Genomic DNA, 22102 nt, shown 5'->3' with positions numbered 1-22102 from the left:
CCTGATGCCCTACACACGGTCTTCGAATGCGAGGAATGGAGAGTGTGGAGGGCCCCATTGGAGGGAGGATAACTCCGGATAACATCGTCGAGGTTATGCTCCTGGACGAAGGGGCTTGGGCGGAGGTAGACCTTTTTGTCGAGGTCGTCCTCCGCCGCAAGCGGGCCTTCGTGGAGGACGGGACGCCCCGAGGGGCGTCGAGGGAGATAGAGCGCCACCCCGAAGTAACGCGAAAGTGGTTCCGGGGTGGTGAGACCGGGGGTGGGGTTTTTAGCCGGTAGTTCCGTTATGGAGAGTCCGGCTCCCCAACCCCGGTATACAAATTGAAAAAAAAAAAAAAAAAAAAAAAAAAAAAAAATCATCCGGATATCCAACAAATGAGATTTCCCTTTGAATCTTGATGATTCTTCTCAAATTTTGAATGAAATCAACTGTTATTACTGATATACGACGAACCATTGGTCGGTCAATCGGTATTTTTTTCAAAAGTTCATAACTTTTGACGGTCTTGTAATTCTAAAATTGTAAATTCTGAACTATTATGCAAGTTTCATTCGAGCTTAAGAGCCGTTGACTCAAAATTGAAATTCCGAACGTAGCAGTGGTGTAATTTTTAACTTGACGAGTTCGTAATTTAAAAAGGAATCAAAATTGATTGATTTCTATGATGATTATTTAAAAAATGATATATTATTTATTGGAATGATGTGTACATATTGACGGCTAATTGACAAGATTCGTTCAGATCCACTTTATTTGGTCATCTTTTTCGCGGATGGGTTTTTTTTCTCTGTCCGATTGAATTTGCCGTAAAACGGTGGTGTACGGCTTGTGACAAAATTGAGAATCCAGTGGTGGATAATAATGCCTGTAGCAGAGATAAGTTATTGATATTCCAATTGCTGATCCAACGGCCACGTCTGTTGAATAAAAGCATTCGAAATATTAAACGAATTGAAGTCGTTGCGACGACGACTGTAAATTGATGATATTGCAAAAATGGCGTAATTCTTTTTTTTGCACCTTGCCAATGATGATGGTAATCACACGTTCGACTCAGAGCAATCGCAAGTGCTGTGCTCATTGTGCATATAAATATAAACAGTTTCCATGTTTGCGTTTTACCCGCTATGCCAAATGTGTGTAATTTTCCAGCTGAGTACAGTGCGACAAAACCAAAACTCGCAAAGGCAACTGCAAATTCGTACATATACAGGAGACATATTTTAAACACATTTTTGAAATAACATTTATGTGCAGACAAAATTATGATACGTTGAATCCGATGAAAAACTGAAACGATTTTTTTTTAACCTTTTGTTTTTGAGTATCTATTCAAAGGCCATAGGATGATAAGCATCGCCAATCGGACCCAGAAAGGTATCTGGATTAATCTTCGATGGAACGTTGATACTAATGTGATATTATGGTCCTGCAAGTTTCAAACCTCTATCAAGGGTTTTCTTATAAATCGAGAAATTAAAGAAAATTGAAAGAAAATTTTTTCTCAACAGCTATATCGATTTTAAAAAATTGGATACATGAAGCTATACTCAGGAAAAAAAATAGGCGACAATTTTCATAATAACCATTGGAAAATGGCTATTTTTTCCAAAATTGTGCATGGAACACTCTGCTATGAGAGCAAAAAAAAATTTACGCTTCGCGATTTTTGAAAAAAAAAAAAAAAAAAAAAAACAGGAAAATATTGAAAAATGGTTTAAGCACTATTTAGATTCTTTTCTAAGAAATATAAAATGTTGGGAAAATTACATATTCTTAATGTACTAACAATTTCCGTTTGAGCTCAGAGGAAAATCAATATCGCTTTTTTTTAAACACCCTAATGCACGTACATTTAGTAATTAAGTAATTAATTTTCAGTGTTCAAAATCGGTTTTCATTGTTTTCCAATATGATTGGCTATGCTTATCGTCCTACGGCCTTTGCATTTTCAACAAAAACATAGAACTGATTATTAGAACTGAAATATTATAAAAGATTTTAAGCTTTTTTGTGAAACTTTTTCAAACTCTTTCCGAAAGTAGAACTTGTCGAAATGAAGTTTTGTATTTTTTAAAAATCTGTACTCTTGGAACTAGTCGATGATGTTGAATAAGCTTCCAGAAAACAGATAAAAAGTTAAGATTGCATTTGCTTATTCAAAAATCACAGAATGTTGCAATCTTACAAGAAGAATGTCCACTGGGAAACGATTTCCTTCCGTCTCTTATGATGTTGGGATCGCCGGTGCAATCAAATGCTGTGTTTCCTCGGCCATCAGGAAAACATCGCCAATAGAAATCTGGTCTTGGTCTTCCTGTAACATTAATAAAAGCTTATAAATTTTTTAATTTTTATTCATCGCTTTAAATGGACAGAATTTTACTTGGAACGCAAATGGATTGCAAGTCTGAGACTATGCTGGAGAGAATGAAACTCATAAAAAAAATTTCATTTCAATATAATATTATAAATTAATCAGAAAATACAGAAATTTTCATACCCACCTACAATAAGTTTGATTATGTCTGTAAGAACACCATTTAATCCCAATGCTAAACTTACGCTGAGATTGGCTTGGCAAAAATCTGTCCGATCTTTGTTAATAAGGAAAGTTATGAATATGACTACGGCAGGTGTGATAAATACGAGTGGCTGAAAATATTATCAACATCGATTTTGATTATTATGTGATTAACACCTCAGAACAGACGAGTCGATTGTAATATATTTAAACTTACCCATAAAATGGTTGTTGGAACGTATGATTCCATCATTGGGTTTCTGTATAGCCACAATTCATTCTCGTGAATTTTTCTGTTAAATGGCTCAGCAGTTTCCAGCTTCCTGTAAGGTGGAAAAATGTTTAATTTCCACAAAATTTTCGCTATCCTTTTCACAGATACACATTGGGGTATCGTAAAAACTCACACAAATAATACTGCCAGAACAATACGAAAGAGAACATCGAACCAAAAACTCGCGAGAACTTTCATTCCACGTACCATAGTCATACTTTTTTTTATTAAATAAAATTATATTTTAAATTAATAAAACTTAACAACTATATCGGAACGTGGCATAACGCCTCCGTCCAGCCGTATCACCGACGTGCAATGATTATATTTTACATTCGAAACCGTATCCGTGAACCGCTCAACCTGTCACGATTATTATTGACCGCACACACGTATATTTCTACTCCATTTAAATTTTCTTCTTGCTAACCGTTACCGACTGTCAATAACACAGTTCTCAAAATAATAATGAACCATTTTTCCATTTTTGATAGTCAATTTTTTATTCCGATTCCTTTTTGACGTTGCGGAGTATTTTCTAGTATTAGTTCATTCCCGAGAAATTGTGTATAATTATCAGCTTCAATGAACGGAAGAGTCGTGAATCCAAACTGTTCGAAAGTATTGAATTTTAGATTTTCTGTATCCACTGTCGATCAAGTGGAATTTCGACGCTCTTGTACGACACTCTCTGTTTTATCATTTTCGTTGGAACTGATCATCGACAGTACGCAACATCAGCCAATGCCGACCGATGCTCATGCAGGCTCAGGACTCTTCTCCGCCAACCATTAGCATAGCTTTCCCCACCATTCCCACTGCGGAACCCAAGCGTGAGCTCTCCCCACTCCCCACTATCATCGCCGCCTTACTGGGCCGAGTCCTGGGAGCAGCAGTCCTCAGAAATTTATTGATTGTGATTTCATAACCAAAAGTTTCATCAATTCGAAAAAAATAATTGATATATTTTGCACAGTTTTACTATGCAATTCTTTAATTATAAATATGAAGAAAATTTGCTTGCCATGCAAGGTTAGCACAAAAAAATTCGACGATAAAAATCGAAAATGATGATCAAAATTCAAATTCTCAAAGAAAGCAGCACAATTTCATTGCAAAATCAAAGATAAAAACACTGTTGAAATTGTTTAAATTTTCACGAGATTAAAAAAAAGCAGCCAATCCATTTTCCTTGATAAACGCGGAAGAAGTTTAAACATCACGACGAAACAGCACGATTTTTATTCCGTATAGTCACACGACTAATCGAATATCGCGTTATACAATTTGTATTGCGTGTGGGTTCAAGTGCACCTTACGATTTCGCAAGTAAGGATCCTCCGAGTATATAATAAATATAGCACACGACAGCAGGAAGCAGCGCGACGTTTTCGGTCGGGGGAGGGAGAGCTCACGTATGTTGATCGAGCGGTTTCGTCGTCGATCTTGCATTGTTCGGACACTGTTCATGTAATGAATTCTCGCGATCGGTAATCAGTAGCGCAGTTCCGCGTCGTGCATGAATGCGACGATATTCCTCTCGTTATAATCATTGACAATGATTCGTTGAAAAAAACTTCGATGAAAAAACGACCTGGTTTTGGTTTTGTTTCCCTCGGTATAAACGATGCTGGTGGTTCATTGAAAAGTGAAAATAGTGAAAAGTTTGTTTTTTTTGTGTGTTTATTCAAGCTCAAAAACTCATGTCGAGCAGTTTTGTTTGTTGAAGAAAAAAAGGTGATTTTGATTTCCCGATGTTAGTCTCGACGGTCTCCACATAAGAATACAGTGATTTGGTTCATTGGAAAGTGAAAACAGTGGAGAATGTCGTGACATTTTCTGTTTTTGTTACCGAAGCTCGCACAGCACGCTAAAAACTCGTGACAAGGCGTCTGTTTGTTTTGGCAGTTGAGTGTGACATAACCTAGAAATGTTGCGTTTTTTTGATAAATACAACGGTGAAGGATAAAAATTAGTTGCAACGATCGTAACTTGATATCAAACAAATGAGAATGAAGCAAAGAGAGGTTGCTAGTGAATCGAAAGCGATGGATCGTTAGGGGTCCGGGAAGGAAAAAGTGAAGCGCGATAATATGATGAGCGGTAGAGGCCGCGTGCCGCGAAAGAGCAGCAGAGAACAGCGGAGGCTGCGAACGAGGGAGGAGATCGATCGTTCGGTGTTGCGTCTTTTCTGATAATGCGTTGATGCTTGAGAGAGTGGAGAGTTGCGCGTGAGGAAAAATGTTCGAGAATATCCCGAATAAGAGCGAGAGCCGTTTTTCTCATTCGGATTCCCCATGAAGGTGCATGCGCGGTAAAACATTTTTTTTACCCCAAATTCAGGGTTTTCAAGGTCGCCTGAATAACGGGAATTTTGATACGTCAACTCGGCGAGAAGTAGCCGCACCACAGATATCATTTTTTACGAGTCGCTCTGTACGCTCCTGTTCCTCAGTCGAACGAGCAGTCTCTAGAAGGACGAGAAAACGACCCCGCAGGATGCTCGTACGCGTACGTCATTCCACGAGCTTTTCCGAAACGCGTTGCTTCTCCCGAGACTCCCAATCGTCTCGAAAACACTCATTATTTTTGAGCCCCAGTTCCATTTACTGACGTTCATCGCTTCAATTGTCGAACATTCATGAGTTTGAAACTTCCGTCGCCATTTTGGTGTGATCAACGCCAACTAGAGTCATCGTCAGTCAAGACAACGAACTATCGCTTCGTCTTATACTGTTTCTTTCAAGCTACAGGTTAGTTCTATATATTTTTTCGTACTATTTTTCGTATGCTCTTTCAACTGTCCCTCTTCTTCGTTGTGAATCAAATTCAAATGATTTCAAGCTTTAATTAACAGTAACAAAATATGTGATAAATTTTTTTAGGATCAAATAAAAAGTCGAATTTACTGTAATCAGAATATTCAAAGATTTTTCCTTTACGGCAAGCCTGCCAATTTGTGCCAAAACTATTGATTATTTAAAACGATACTTTCAATTCAGTGAAGTGTCTTTGATTTCTTTTTTTTCTTTCTTTTCAAGCTCCCGGGTTTTTTTAAGGTTCACTTATTCGTTGTGAATTAATTCGTTTAATATGATTTTTTGCAACATTTAAACAATTAATTTTCTATTCATTTATCATTCATTTGATTATTTATGATTCATATTTCGTTATGTGATTTCTAATTAAAATTTGTATAATTCGATCTACAAATATTTTTCGACTGTCAACGATTGTCCAGTTTGTTCGATCGAATCTGTCACTTTTCATACCGCCTAGAAAATTCCGCCCGAAATAGTTCCACGTGAGATCCTATTTGGTTTTAATCAAAGTTTTTATGAAAGAGAATCGAACTTATCGAACCAAGATGAGTATAAAAAAGTTTGAAAAGCCGAGTAAATTTATTTACCGGACTTCCATCGAGCCCGAAGTTTCAAAGGAGTTTTGAAGAATGCTGAAAGTTCGATAAACGAATGAAATCATGTTCGAATCCCCGGTGAACATTTGTACGAAAAAAACTTTGTGAAACTCGAAGTGGGGGAGCTTAATGCATTTATCGATTATTTCGTCGACTGTCTCGTCAGTGCTCAAAGAAGAGACAAGCACTTTTGACATTTGGGCAAATTGTGTACGAGTTTGTCGAGGGGAGAAAAAGAAAGTATGAGGAGAGCGAAGGTCTTGAAAAAGTTAATACAATCCCCGGATGCCGGGTCAGCGAGTCCTGCGCCGTGTTCTCGCCCCCCCCCCCCCCCCCCCCCGTCCCATCGCCAAATACACACAATTTTTTACTCGTGAGTCGAGGGAACTACTCAACGTTGTTTTCACCTAAATATCGTCTAGCACCACCTGTTAACGTACCGTGCTGTATACATGCGACGTATGTAAACATATCTAAAGCGGCTGGGAAAGGTTTCTTCGGGCCTGCGCAATGAGATTGGTGCTGCGAAGCCCGGGCTTCAAAATAATTGTGGTATCCATAAGCTAATGAAATGGGTGACAGTTGAAACAGGTGTTTTAAAATCTCACTGATTACAATGCTTTGAAATATTGATGAATTAATTGGCATACTGAAAACAGTAGTTTGTTGGAATCTTTAAATCTTTAAAGGAACATCAATTCAATATTTCGAAATAATGAAATTCATTAAGGAGGGTGGCTACCGACGATACAATGTTGCCATGCTGAACCATGTTAAATACATGAAAAATTTCAAAATGATAAGAATTGAATAAAAATTGGTGAACATATTCTTTAGGGCATAATTTGACAATACAAATTTTTAAAGATTTTTCTTCTGTACAGTTATCGAGTAATTCATCACTAAAGTTCAAGTGTATAAGCATAGCGTTTCCATATATATAGGTATACATTCCGGGTATAAGAAATCTGCTTTAATGCATAATTACTCGATAACTAAGCAGAAGAAAATTTTGAAAAAAATGGTGTCTTCGCACTTGATGTTGAAGAACATTATCACTAAATTTGATCAATTTCTTATCATTTTAACGAGTGTAGCCACCCTCCTTAAATTATATTTTCCCTTAATTCAATCGAATGATTTCAAATTAATTGAAAAATAATTTTTCACCGTTTCAACGATATTTATTGTATTTTTTATACAATTAATTATTAACGAGTATCATTAATAATTTTATTTTATTACATTAATTCATTTGATTCGTTCGTAGTGTTTACTCCTGTGTGTATTTTCAGACTTTTACATAACTATTCCCCGTACATATTAATTCGTAAGGTCTGTGTTGCACACCAGTATTTAAGGAGGCTCGATCACGAAATAAAAGTAATCAGAATTTGACAAAATTTGGTGATAACATTCTTTGCCATCATACAAATACAATTTTTTTAAAATTTTTTTACCACATGGTTATCGCATGATTGAGCGTTAAATCGAAATTCTTATGCACGAGATGTATACATGTAAACTCTATGCTTATACACGTGAACTTTAGTGCTCAATTACTCGAGAGCTATGTGGTAGAAAAATCTAAAAAAATTCATATTGTCTTATATATTTTGAAACAAAAAATTTACCAAATTTGATGAAATTCTTGAAATTTTAAAATTCTTAATATTTTTATTTGGCTCTGGCCTGTCCCAATAATTTTTCTAAATTTTCCACTATTCCATCATGATTTATTGCCCGTTTGATTTCTGGGCATTTTTCCCCAATCTTCCTGGATTTCTTGGTCCATTTTGATATCCGTATCTCTTCCAATCTTCCGAATTGCCTCCTCTCGATTCCCTTCCCAGATGATTTGCCATATCGCTCCTTCCCCCACTTCTCGCAATTGTTTTGAAGGTTGCCCGTTTGTGATTCCTCTCATCTCTTCTCCTACGCGTTTCCAAGATAGTTGTAGCTGCCCGTTTCCATAATTATATATTAATAATTAATAATAAAAAATATAAAATATACTTTTAAATATATTTTGTCAATATATAATTTATTAAAAAAATTTTTTTTAATATACCATTCGATAATAAAATATTTGAACTTTTTAACAAAATTTCTGACATTTTTTGTGAAAATCCTTTTAGCCATGAACTGGGGGATCGAAGTGGATGAAAAAAAGTTTTCTTCCGACACAATGACGAGTACTCTTGCTTGATGATTTTGTCTCCAAACGGCGACCGACGAACGATTAATTTTCGTGTTTCTAAGCTCCTTCGTATCTTTCTTTGGCCCTTTCTCTCGCTCCGGGCAGTAAAGAATGTACGGAAAAGCTCAATAGCAGGTACGCTGCTGCATCGTTCGCTGCTTACATCGAGATCGCGGGATCGTGCAATGGCGCAATGAAAATATCACATTTGCTATGGTTTCGCGTGTTTATTGAAAATCGATACTGAGAATTGGCAATAATGTAAGAAGAAGTGGCGGACGAGAGACAAGCCAGGCTCCTCTTATCGTCGTTCCACTTCGTCTTTGCTCAGATCGACAAAGAGAGAAGCTGACGAGCTCCGTTTCACTCCCCCGACGTTCTTAGCGCGCACTCGCATTTTTTTTATCGGGGCAGGAGTCCCGCCACCCTCACATTCGGAAGTTAATTCTTCGAGAAAAATTGGAAAAATCGATGAATTGCAGAGCGCGTTCGAAGTCGCTTTTTCGACGGATTTTTCCCGCCAGTTTATCATCGATCGTCGGCTCGACGATCACCGCGTTACGGGGCAGGAAATTTCACCCCGGAATCATCTACTCGCGTCCACATTTTCCATTTTATTTTCGCCTCGAACGCGAAAGTTTAAATCGTCGGTCACGAAGTCAGTTTACGGTTCGAAGGTGCTCGCACGAGCGCAGGGTTTGGAGGGAAATTCGAACCGCTGGAGATCCGCGACGAAGCGGTCGAGGGCCTGGAATGTGTTTTCGAAAATTTCCTCCAAAAAATGTCCTCTTCAAAAATCCTTTCCAGATATTTCAAAAAGTTTCGACGAACCTCTCCGAATTCTCGTCCTCTGATCTCCACGCCCTCCAAAGTGCCAGCTAAAATACTGCAAATTACTATCGACTCGAAAAATTTGCATGCGAGCCTGGAGCCTCCCGCGCGGCAACTGGAAGCCAGGATTTTCCAAAAATCTCTTTCCGCGATGAACGTTCCGTGCGCGCCGAAGGCTCCTCCGCCGTGTTTCAATGCTCCGAAGCACGGAAATCTCTTGACTCTCCAACTAAAAGGCTGCTCCAAGTATCCTATTAGACTAACAGCGGGCGCGGTGGAAATAATGGCGCGATTAGCAGAAATGAAGGTTCATCGATCAAAGTCCCCCTCCCCCTTGCCCACCGTCCCTCCTTTTCTCCGGTTGTTTCGTCGGATCTCGGAGCGCGATGACGAGTACGCAGGAGATTATGAAAGTAGAGAGAGAGAGAAAGGCGAAGCTCATCTTCGGAGTCTCGCGTGTCTCGCAAAAGCAGCGCCCGTTTCGTCGTCACTCTCGTTAGCGTAATCGCAAATTCGTCGCGTATATCGAGCCCGTTGGAGTCACCCGCGACGCGCACTCCCGCGCTCACGGGATGCAAACTTCCTCAGCGTAAACGCAAATACACCCGCGCTACGGACAGACGTCATTTTTGCATTAACGTTTCAACCAAGTGCACACGCCAACGTCACCACTCGTTTATGCGATTCCAAAGAGCCGAGCGACCTCGTGAGTACCATTTTCTTCCTCGACGATTGTGCGCTTCTAATTATTCTTGCTTTCCGTCGACCCTTCTTGCATTTTTTCTTCTTTCCCTCGCTGAGCCTCGACGCTGCGAAGGTTTTTGGGCGCGTTTGACGCGTTCCGAAGTTTCGGCTGAACATTCGTGCTGATTATCTTTTTTGCTTGATTCGCATTCTCGTTGTTCTCTCAATACTTATTTCCTCTGGCATTTGCGAACGACGGTGCATGGTAAGTGTCTCGATAGCGGATTTTAGCCGAAATTCATTCATTCGTCGATTGGAACGAGGGTGAGTTTACCAATTTCTTGGATAAAAACCGTATTTTTTCTCCCTCCCTGAAGTCGTTGAAAACTTCGTTTTGGGCTGAGCAGGAAAAATGCAGTTTTGGAAATCCCCCTTTTTCCCCGGGTTCGTCAGCTTCGTTGGGTTTTTCTCGCGTTTTAAACCGAGCCTGACCCCCAATCGGTACACAAATTTCAACGACTCCACGCACCGGAGATTAGCATCGTCACTTGACCCGGAATTCGAAATTATATATAGCCAAGCAATGTTATTGCAACAACGAGACTGGAATGGTGTGTTCACAGAGGTATGGGGGATCCGAGACCAAAATCTGACGTCTCTTGGCTCAATATTTTCCAAACAGTTGTCCGGAGTCCCGGGGACGTTAAGGACGTTCACGAGTTAATCGATTTTCTATAGATTCTCTTAAAATTTACATGACACACTATTTATAGCTTCCTTAATGTACTTGCAAAATTTTGAAGACCATCCCCGTACCAAAGTGGAGATATTCGTTGCTGAAGTTGGGAAATTTAACATGCAAGGTATAGCCAAATCATGAGTTTGAGAGACATTCTAATTCATAGCAGTCACAATTTTCTATAGCATTTGATAAAAAAATGCATCATCATAGATATTGATATTAGGAATAAAATATTAAAAAATAGAGATGCTCAGCCGTGTCGTTCATACGTAGTAACGATTCAAAGCTATAAATTTGACGATTTTGCGAGCGTGCCACGGCATGAAAGGGATGTCGCCGGCAACACTGCCGGGCGACGATACGTAAGGGCAAGGGGTGGGGGGGGGGGGGGGACTAAACGCGCTTGCACACTGGCAGGAATTTATTTTCATGATATTCAACGATTTATCTCATAAAGAATTGTCAATTTAAGCATTTATGGCTACACATTTTGGCTCTCATTTTTGTAGACTTTTTGGGAATGACACTTTTTTATAAAAATAAGTTGTTCATACACATGAATGTTCAATTTAGCAATCGAGATTATAAATATTAAAATGAGATATGAAAAATTATCAACAATGAGAAATAAATTAATTTATACAAAATGGAATACTACTGAAAGTACGTGGCAGGCAAGCAAGGTTGCCAGATCTCCGCATCGCTCTAAGGATACTTGTATTAGTGTATATTTATAGGGTACGCCAGAGCCTTATTCGTATCAGTGCATAGAGTCCGTGCTAAAAGTTTTGAAGTAGGGAGAGCGGCGCGCGCTACACAGCGACAGTTGAACTAAGCCGAGAGAATACGGAAATTTTGTCTTCGATTATCAGTCGTGAACGTCGCTAAGGAAGTTCACGCGAATCCAATGGAAACCGAAAATTCCAACTTTGAGAGTTGACGTTTGAAAATATGCTAGGAATGTACAGCGCGCATTTATTCCCCGAATTATTATAGGATCTACCGTCAAGTTGTCGAGAAAATGATTAACGAAAATCCCATTTTTTAAGGGTTGTGCACAGGCTTTGTGGCAGGCACACTTCCTGTGCGATGATTTGGATTTAATGAAAAAGGATCCTCTCAACTTCGGAGAGCCAAAAACGAGAACAAGAAAATCTAGTGTTTTGAGATATCAATGATGTCTTGAGGAAGCCTTGTTACCGGTGAAAATCACTTGGGAATGGAAAAATGAAAATACTTATTAGAGGTTTACGAGTAACAACGACACGAACAGTGAAAGGTTTGACAACACCATGAGTCAGCTGGTTTAAAATATTGTCATCGTATTGAAAATTGATAAGTCTCAAGAAATAAGTTGAACGTAATTTGAACAATTGCGAGAACAAATTTTCATAGTTTCTTTCATCATGAAAAGAGCAAAAAGTTCAGTTGCTTTTTCGAATGACAAGTAACGCATGATCTTTATCAACGGTCCAGGGATTCCGATTGTTTCGATCGGAGCTTTGCTCTTCGAAGGATTTTTCGCCTGAATTTTTTTTCGGTACTAAGCCAGCCTTTGGCGTTTTCATTTATTTTATAAGCGTTTTTCCCTACAGTGAGAATTTTCCAGTGTCCCAAATGCCGTCCCCATCCGACTTAATCGTTCGTTTTTCGCGTCGTTCGATCGACGAGGAAAAATAGTTGTCAGCCTCCACTGAGACGTGCAACTCGGCCGGGCAGTTGTTGAAACTCGCCAAAAGAGCTCCAAAAACGTAGTTTTTCCGCTCGACATCGTCAGGTAAAGAGTCCACATAAAAAAAAAACTTCCAATCTCCAAAATCGACTGACAGGCGAGAAAAAAATGGTTCGGGCTGGTTGATTTCGCACGGAATAGTCTGCACAAGAGCGAAGATTACGAAAGGTATATGCGCTCGAATCGTCTCGTGGGTGTTTATTTCAGGATATTTTTCTAGTGACGGCTCTTCGCTCCTCACGATCTCGGATCTCGTTGCACCCTCCTCCGTATTTAAATAGAAGAGCGCGTTCGTATTAACGCTGACGTTTTAATGAGTAGATACACAATAAATATCGTTGGCATAAATCACCAGGGGAATTGGATTTTTCGCAAAATCGTTTATCATTTGGAGGCCCAAAGGACCAACAAGCGGATCAGAGAATTCGTTCAGGTGGAAATTGGATTTTTGGGTCGCGAGCTGGAGTCGAAGAAGCTCGTTTTTTTTCGTTTGCCTTAAGGTAGATGGTGACAGCTTCGTGTGCTTTGACCAGCGACATTTTTCGAAAGTTACAAAAGACGAAACTTTCAAATAATAATTTGATTGTTTTAGAAACTCACGAAGTGAGTTTACTGTCCAAAGCAGTACTGCAGCGAAGGAAAATGAAAAAATGAACGATTCTAAAGTTTACTGGGATAAAAATGCTCGTTTTGTAAAAACTCCAAAAAAAAAAACAAAAAAAAATGTCGCGAAGCAAATGAACGACAAAATATGACCAAAAGCTCGAACTGACGTCACAGGTCGACGTATATTGGATGAACAGCGTTGCCAAACGTTACCAATCCATTTGTCGTGTAATCCGAATGATTTATCGCCAGGTATTTTTTAATGTTTCGGCCAATTTTCAACGGTAAGCTTCAAAGACTAAAACACGTATGGATTCTTCAATATCTACGAAATACAAGGATCGATTTTTTTTGCGAAATTTTGGAAACTAATGAAAAAAATTCACTAACTTTTCACGTGACTCGGACAGCGAATATTCACCCATCTGCCTTAATAATTCGTCTCGTTTCCTCCGGTGAATTTTCTGGAGTTTCCTTCCTTACTGCTGTCTTTAAATCTCCGCTTTTTTCGATCTTGGCCCAAAAAAGGTTTTCGGATCTTGAGTTCCCGGAAGGGGGGTCATCGACCTACATCTTTGCAGGGATTTTCATTTACTTTTCTCCCCCCGTTCGTTCCACCGACTCAAGCAACTTCGTCGCCCATCGAAATATCGCTTTTCCTTCGTATTTCACGATTTTCTTTCGCTCCGCACTATTTTCTTCCGCGAAAACAAACGCGGCTCGCCTCCACCGCCACGCTCGACGATGAGCGCGATATTAATTCACTTTTTTCTCTTTCATTCGCGTATGCGTGCGTGTACACAGAGCTCGCATTGAAACACACTCGCGAGAGCGCGGTCGACGTGACCGTACTACTCGAGTATTCTAATAATAACTTCTCGCTTTTACCTGCGTGCGGCAGACTCTGCACACCGCAATCTCGCCGATCTATATTCCTACTTACATCAACTTATTTATTGCGAATCCCACCGTGTAAATTTTCACGTAACCTCGATCAAGTGTAGCGGAACAAAAGCATCTTCAGGCTTTTCAGGCTTTTCAGGCTGTGGGAGAAAAAACGGCGTTTCGGGCTCGGCGTGTGCCCGCGGAAAACGATATTTTAATGAATCCCACCGCTCCGTTGCCCTCTCGCTACGATCGTCCAAGGATTCGCATCAAAATATCAAGAAATTGAGCGATTGAGTTGAAACAGAAAAGATCGAGCCGAAGCTGCAATTTCAATTCAGTGGGCCTTGAATGCTTATTTTATGAGCAGCCAAAGTCGTGCGTCAAAGTATAAAAGAATTTAAAAAAAAAAAAAATAAAAATTAGAAAAAATCGAGGGAAAAAGCCAAGAAATTTTGATAGATTTGCATTGTTATTTGTTACTTTTGGAACAACTGTAAAAAATTAAAAGAATACAAACGAAAATTTACGTATTTTTACATTGCCCCGTTTCGTCCCGGTGTGCGGAGAGTGACAAGAGCGATTTTTGCAACGAAAAATATGAATTGTTTTGGGCTCTTTATTAAAAAAGCACCGCATCGAAAGCAGCGCCCTCACATCGATTCTTTGCCTGGCACAGAAATGTTTTTTTTTTTTTTTTTTCCCCGTCGCGTCGATGAAGCATCGCGGCTAGACGAGATGCGAGACGAGTTGTTCTTGAATCTCGTGTACGTGCTCGAAGGAATTGATAGTGCAAGGTTTCGTGGGGGAGAGACGGACGCAAATGTTCTGGAAGTAATGCAACGCTCATTTTTTATTGGGCCCGTAGCCAGGACTCGTATATTACCGAAGCAGTTTCTCTCGTAATTTCAGTTGCGGTGAAACCGAACAACTTGATTTACCATCCCGAAGCAGACTAGCCCAATATCGCGAGTAAAATGTACGGCCTCATTCTGGAAAACTTGTCCGAGTACATCAGACAAGTCTACGGGGACGAACGATGGGAAGAAATACGGAGACAAGCCGCTGTCGAGCAACCCAGTTTCAGTGTCCACCAAGTTTATCCGGAAAATTTGATCCCGAGACTGGCCAAAAAGGCTATTCAGGTACGTGCCCTTGGACGAAAACCTACGTTTGAGTAACGCTTGAGCTTTGAACGATATTCGAAATAGCAGGAGGCCCATCTTCGCTGAAAATCGAGCAACGTAACAATCCAGTGGGCGACGAAGAGAGCACGAAGACTTTCGATCGTCTGGAACCGGCTCTTAAGGAGGTTCCATCGCGTGGCAGCCAGACTTTTTGGGGATTTTCGCGATATTTTTGTCGCGAGGAAAAAAAACATTGACTTTTGAAATTTGGTGGGTTTGCTTATCGGTATTTCAGCTCTGCGGAAGAATTTTTTAACCCTGTTTTCTCGGGTAGATTCGGTGTAAATTCGGTGTTCACAGGAACCCATGCTTCTCCGTGATCTCCACGATTCAGAGGGATTGGTTTATTTGAGATAAAAAAATCAAAGAGCCTTTTGATTTGTGAGGCATAAAGATTGAGGGATAATCGCACTTTCGAACACAAAATTTCAACTTTCAAAAATGTTTCGTAGCCCGAATATCCTTCAATTTTGAATATTTCTTTATGACTTTAGTTCAGGCGATAGTCATTTTGTTTCGCAAAACAAAAGGCTCTTCGGTTTTTTCATCTGAGATAAACCAATTTTCCAGAATCGTGGAGACCAGGGAGAAACGTATTGGTTCCTGCGGAGTAGTTTTACACGGAATCTACTCGAGATAACGGAGTTAAAAAATCCTTTCATAGAGTTGAGATACCAATAAATAAACCCTTAAAATATCAGAAGTCTGTGTTTTTTCCCTCTCTGCAAAAAAAATTGCGAAAAAACCTCAAAAAATTCGGCTGCTTCATGGGGTGACCCCCTTAAACGGTAGCCGTTTCCGCAGGGATGTCAAGACTCCTCGACACTTTTGTCGTTTGAAAAGTTTCTTGAAAATAGCATTTTTAAATTCAGAAAATTTCGGTCCTGATGATTTGAGAGTTTTCAGAATCGTTTCGAATCTTTTGAAGGCTTCTCCGCATTTTTTAAACACTTAGTTGCCATTCGCAGTTGCTGGGAATCACGGAAAAGGAATTCTTCGACCAGATGGGCGTTCATTTCGTGGGTTTCGTTGGTCAGTACGGCTACGACCGGGTGCTGTCGGTGCTCGGACGCCACGTGCGCGACTTCTTGAACGGCCTCGACAACCTTCACGAGTATCTCAAATTCTCGTATCCGCGGATGCGAGCACCTTCGTTCATCTGTGAAAACGAGACCAGGCAAGGTCGGAATTATGGTGTTTCGTATCGTTTCCCATGATTAATTTCCTGTGATAAAATCGCGGCACGAACAGTCCAAAAGTCCCTTTCTCAATTATTAAGTTTTCAACATTCGAGAAAGACTGGTTCGCGAGCTCGAAATTTTGGACGCTACCGACCTCAAGTTTTTCCGCGGGAAAACATTTTTTGCTGGGATTAGCGCCAGCAATTGGCGCCAGCTAATTTGCTGGTAGCGTAAAATGAACTTTTTCTTCCAGGATTGACCCTCCATTACCGGAGCAAGCGTCGTGGCTTCGTTTACTATACGATGGGACAGATTCGTGAGGTGGCGAGGCATTTCTACCACAAAGAACTTCAGATCGAGCTCGTCAGAGAGGAAATTCTGTTTGACACGGTGCACGTGACCTTCCAATTGACCTTCGATAATCGAGCTTTCACATTCGCCTCTCTGGCGATGACCCGGGAAGAAAAACATTTGCCAATCGGTGCATCGGTTTTGTTCGAAATATTTCCATTCTGTATCGTCTTTGGGTGAGTAAATTGCTTCCGCAAGCATTTTAATTCGACTTTTCAAGCTCCTCGTTGTGATAACGACGTCAATGATTCGCAGGTCGGACATGGTGGTTCGCAGTATCGGCAATTCGCTGATGGTCATTCTACCGGATCTCGTGGGGAAGAAAATAACACACTGGTTCGACCTTGTCAGGCCTCTGATAGCATTCAAATTCCAGTCGGTGCGTCCCTACAAATGAAAACGAGGAAGTCAGGTCCGAGTTTCGTCGCTCAATCGCATTCAACTGTTTTCTCTACTCCTGCAGATACTCAACAGAACGAATAACATTTTTGAACTCGTGTCCGTCGAGCCAGTACTGACCGAGAGGCCTGTCGATCGCAGAGGGCAAAGCACACTGCTCAGCGATGAGAACACCAATTCACCGGATGACAAAGCCCTCAGACTCAAAGGTTTTATTCTCACTAAATTTGTTCCATGGTTTTGAGAAAGTTTTGTTTCGCTGTAGAGAGAATTTGTCGCAGTATTTGAAATTTTCACGTGATTCGCAGGCCAAATGATTTACATGGACAACTGGAGAATGCTCATGTACTTGGGAACTCCGGTGATGCCTGATTTGAACGCCCTCATTGCTACAGGATTGTACATCAATGATTTATCGATGCACGACTTTAGCAGGTGTGGGAATTAATTGAAATGGATGTGGAATTCCACTGAACAAATTAACGAGCAACGTATTTTTTTTTCATTTTCGTTGTCGATCAATGAAAGGGATTTGATGCTGGCGGGGACTCAACAATCGGTCGAGCTCAAATTGGCTCTGGATCAGGAACAACTGAAGAGCAAAAAACTCGAGGAATCGATGAGAAAACTCGACGAAGAGATGAAAAGAACGGACGAACTGCTTTATCAAATGATACCGAAACAAGTCGCTGATCGTTTGCGGAATGGAGAGAGTCCTATCGACACTTGCGAGGTGGAAAATTTTATAGCAAAGACAATCGAAGATGAAACGATTTCGAAACTCTTCGTTCCATTTTTTTAAATTTACCATGGTATTGGTAAATACCGCGTTTTAGAAAGCTTCCAATTGCATCAACGAATCGTCATTATTTTTTTAGATGTTCGATAGCGTTTCGATACTCTTCTCCGATGTGGTGACCTTCACGGAAATTTGTAGTAGGATTTGCCCAATGGACGTCGTTTCGATGCTGAACGCGATGTATTCGCTGTTCGACACTCTCACGGAAAGAAATCACGTCTACAAAGTTAGTCCGAGCTCCAAATGATCCAAAAAAAAACGATTTTTGGAAAGGTTTTTCAAAATTCCGTTCAACCGCAGGTGGAAACTATCGGCGATGCTTACATGGTTGTGTCGGGTGCTCCCATCAAGAAAACCGACCACGCTGACCGGGTCTGCGACATGGCGCTGGACATGGTCGAGGCGATAACCAACCTCAAGGATCGATCAACAGGTACATTTTCCTCTGGCACTGTTCTCGCATCGAAGTCTCGCTCTTTGGATTCGGCCATCGGAGCAACGAAAAATCATTTTGGATCGTGCTCGATTCGGTCGTTAACTGTGCTTTCGAGTAATTAAAAAAGAATTTTTAGTCCCGGTTCAGTTTCCACGAAGATAGAGCTCTCCTGAGATCTCAATTGCTCAGCATTCGGTCAAACTCCAAGGATCTTTAGTTCTCGAAAAAATGAATTCGATTCCAGCGAATCCAAGTCGAATGTGAAAAAATTCATGACAACGCGATTCTCATATTTTGTCGAATAATGAAAAGTTTGTATAACGAGAGCGTTGGTGGATTTTGTGTGACTCCGGACGCATGTGGGGGCGGCCGCACAGGTGATCATCTCCAGATCAGAGTCGGTGTTCACAGCGGGGCTGTCGTAGCTGGCATAGTGGGATTGAAAATGCCCAGATATTGTCTGTTCGGTGACTCGGTCAATGTAGCATCAAGGATGGAAGCGACGAGCGAGGCCATGCAGATACACATCTCGCAGTCAACCAGGGAGCTTTTATCACCGTCGTTCAAAGTTAAGGAACGAGGCGAGATCCAGGTCAAAGGAAAAGGTTAAATAGTCCGATGGAAATCTCAGCGAGCGTCTGATAAAACGATCTTTAATTTAACAATTTGATTTTCTTGTCAGGTTCTATGAAGACGTACTGGCTTGAGAAGAGACAAACGAAGTCTCCGACGATCAGTAAAATTCCGATCAACGAGCCACAGTGGATGAGCCGCGCCCCCGGGAAACGCATCTCTTCTTCATCCATGCTGTCTTCCGGTGCCTTTTCCGGGTCTTCGGTTAAACTAGCCCTCGCTGGAGAACCAGCAGCGACCTCGGATGTAAACTTTCCTGCGTCAACACCAACCATGTCGTCGCCCACTCATCCGCCTCATCCCAACCATCGACAAAGTTCCTGCAGCATGCTTTACGAACAGGATCGAAGGATATACTCGCCCATCACTTTCCATGATGTGGCTCGACGATCGGTCGCAAATTCGCCCACTAAAATTGCGGATTCTCGAGGTTGGTCATCTTCAACCTACGAGTTTTGTATTTGAGAATAAAATATTGGTTCGCGTTGACGTCAATTTACTAGGTTGGACGAATATTTCGTAGGTCCAACCACTTTATCGTTGGATGGCAAAGCGATTTGGTTTGTTCGACAAATTCATAAAAATTCTCCAGCGAACCAACCGTTTCGCCGAATTCAAATAATTTTGTTCGAACTGATTCGACGTTTTAGAATAAATTATAAATTTTCGAGTTAAATAAACCGTTCAATTGATTGTTCTCAACAGAAATTCGATCGAATTCGGTCGGTGCAACCACGACACTTCTCCGCCATTCTTCAGACATGTTTGCTTCGCTGCTGACAGAAACTGAGGAGCATTTCCGGCTGCATCGAGAAAGTACGTTGCCTCGGGTCGAGGGCGAAGAGACGACGATCGCAGGCGAAAAATCGTGCCAGGTGAACATGGCTCAGAACATGATGAGCTTCTGTCCCATGGCTACGCGACCAATGAGCAGCCTCAACACAGCGACACACACGACGACCAATACCGACCCAACGAATTCGTCCTCGGAAGGATACAGCGCGGACGACGCGCCTGGTGCTCAATCGGAAACTCCGTGCAGCAAGAGTTTTGGGACCGACCGTTCGACCACCGAGTCCATCAGCAATTCTCAGTTACTTGTACGCCAAGATCAATGCTGTCCTGGTTTCGCGATACCGAAGACCGGCAAATCCAGAAATCAAGGCAATCCTTGCAACATATCTTGAAACAACGATGAGCAATGCGCCGAGCCAACAACGAAGAAACGATTGTATCGGCTCACATTGAAATATCGCTTCGTGATTGACCGATAACGATATTAATAGTTACAAAATAACCGTTTTCACGTAAATTCATCGATAATAATTACAATAATGATAGAAATAATGGACCAGGAGCGAGGCAATCGACGCACAGCAGCTTTCGAATTCTGGTCATTTATTTGGAGGGATATTTCGAGACGAAAGGTCTGAAGACTTTTTTTGAGAAAACAAATTGATTTCCAACGGCCGTTGAAGTCGATCGTGAGACTATTTTTGTTCGTTCATGCTCCCAGCGTCAGCTGTGCAGACTCTGTTTGACATATCTGTAATGAATTTTCGGAACAATATTTCCCGGTGATTCATTTAAACAAATGTGATTTTGCATTTATTTGTAGAATCCTTTTCACGAATATGTCTAGAATAATTCATGGGTGGAGTGCACTTGATGCAAGGATTTGGTAAATCTAATGAGTGTTTGATCGAGGATAGAAAATTTCATGACTTTCTCATCGTTAAGATATGTAATGATTGTTTACAAATCTGGAATAAATGAAAACAAAAACTTGCGTAATTCTGGACGCTTTTGCACACCTTTGTGAATTATGCGACGAAACCCTAATCCATAACTCCGTTGGACCACTCAGTACTTTTGTATCGAGCTATCAAAAAGATTCTCGATGCTTGTCTGCATTAGCATTTTCGTTCAAGGTCATGATTCGGGACTGTCCGGAGCAGCGTTTCTGCTCAAGGTCGCGTGAAGATTTCACCGTTTTATTATCATTTTCGTCCAACCTCACAGTTCAGGCTCGCTTTGATCGTTGTTTTTGTTCGAGCTCACGGATCGTTTGCATTATAGTCACAGACGTTTGAGACTCGATACTTTTGTTACATAGAACGAAGCAGTGTCTTTGCTGGGCACGTGCATACAAACACGTGTGAAGACACTCGCGGACATGGATCCAGGCAGACACACAGGCAAACACGAGTGCACGCACGCGCCGGAGAGGGAGATTGAGAGACCGAGAAAAAAGAGGGAGAATATTGAGTTTTATACAATTCGGATTAAATTTCACGTTTCGGTATCTGTTATGGCGGATCTGAACTTTGTACTTATGCATTTTTGCGATCGCAATCGCCAACTTGGAAAATTCTGTACCGAAACTTGTCGTGATCCGTGTACTTTCTCATTCGCGTTTTTGGCACTGTGGAAAACACATTTCAAACAGGCTTCAGTCTATTTTGTTAGTATCGTTTTTTGACAGAAAAAATTGCTCATCGAGGATGACTGACGTCAGTGATTTTTTGAACGAACTTCCTGTTTCACGTATAACGAAGATTTTAGTGCAGGTTTTAGTAAAAGAGACTTTTTACTAGAAGAGAAACATTTTTAGTAGAGAACGATGTTGCAGTGGTGAAAGTGCAGAACACTTTCAGCAGGGAATGCAGCCTTAAGGCCTTATACACACTCGCGGTAGGGGAAAAAACGTGTTTTTCTTCTTTTTTTTCGACAAGAAAATCAATGTTTATTGCAAAGCTGTGAACGCCATTCATTAGTGCACCGTACGAAATTTATACCACTTATTTGTTATAGAAACAGTTTGGGCCTGGAGGAAGGATTTGTAAAAATTTTGATTCAAACAAAAATGTCGACTTTAACTAAAAATTCATTTTTTGAGGTCCTGAATTTTCGGTTTTTTCGTTACAATTTGTTTTTTCCAACAAAATACGAAATCCTTCGTCCAGGCTCCAGCTATTGTGATAAATAAGTGATGTAAATTTCGTACGGATTGGGTTAATATTTCTTTAGTAATCGTGTCCACCGCAAAGGTATTTTTCAAAAAATACGATTCTGAATATCCACAGCTACGAATTTAATGCTCCCAACTTTATGAAATCTGGTGAGAATATTCTTCAGACATTGACTTGAAGAATATCTGATGAAAAGAATTTTCGATTTGTCCGCCCATCCCCGGTGTACAAAGGCCTTAAAAAGA

The 22102-nt window shown here is 40.8% G+C and overlaps 2 protein-coding genes across 3 annotated transcripts; one reads left to right on the top strand and one right to left on the bottom strand.

The window, feature by feature from the left end:
• Positions 1-671: 671 nt before the first annotated feature.
• Positions 672-3155, bottom strand: LOC122407893 (phospholipid phosphatase 5). The gene is made up of 6 exons (XM_043414365.1): positions 2935-3155; positions 2745-2850; positions 2511-2658; positions 2192-2320; positions 1024-1194; positions 672-920 (listed from the first exon to the last, which is right to left on the bottom strand). Exons 1-6 carry the CDS (start codon positions 3015-3017, stop codon positions 742-744), a joined length of 816 nt encoding a protein of 271 aa, XP_043270300.1. The 5' UTR covers positions 3018-3155; the 3' UTR covers positions 672-741.
• Positions 3156-4266: 1111 nt separating this feature from the next.
• Gyc88E (Guanylyl cyclase at 88E) lies at positions 4267-20679 on the top strand. Of its 2 annotated transcripts, none has more exons than XM_043414343.1 (13): positions 4267-5554; positions 14812-15044; positions 16055-16268; positions 16521-16794; positions 16874-16997; positions 17082-17226; positions 17326-17452; positions 17546-17750; positions 17896-18042; positions 18117-18249; positions 18630-18857; positions 18935-19315; positions 19669-20679. In XM_043414343.1, exons 2-13 carry the CDS (start codon positions 14877-14879, stop codon positions 20070-20072), a joined length of 2550 nt encoding a protein of 849 aa, XP_043270278.1. In that variant the 5' UTR covers positions 4267-5554; positions 14812-14876; the 3' UTR covers positions 20073-20679. The 2 variants fall into 2 exon arrangements, with proteins under 2 accessions (XP_043270278.1, XP_043270276.1); XM_043414341.1 differs by having other exon boundaries at positions 19591-20679.
• The last annotated feature ends 1423 nt before the right edge of the window (positions 20680-22102 follow it).

The sequence above is a fragment of the Venturia canescens genome, chromosome 3 (genome assembly GCF_019457755.1).
Source record: "Venturia canescens isolate UGA chromosome 3, ASM1945775v1, whole genome shotgun sequence".
NCBI lineage: Eukaryota > Metazoa > Arthropoda > Insecta > Hymenoptera > Ichneumonidae > Venturia > Venturia canescens.
This window is presented reverse-complemented; position numbering and strand designations above follow the sequence as displayed.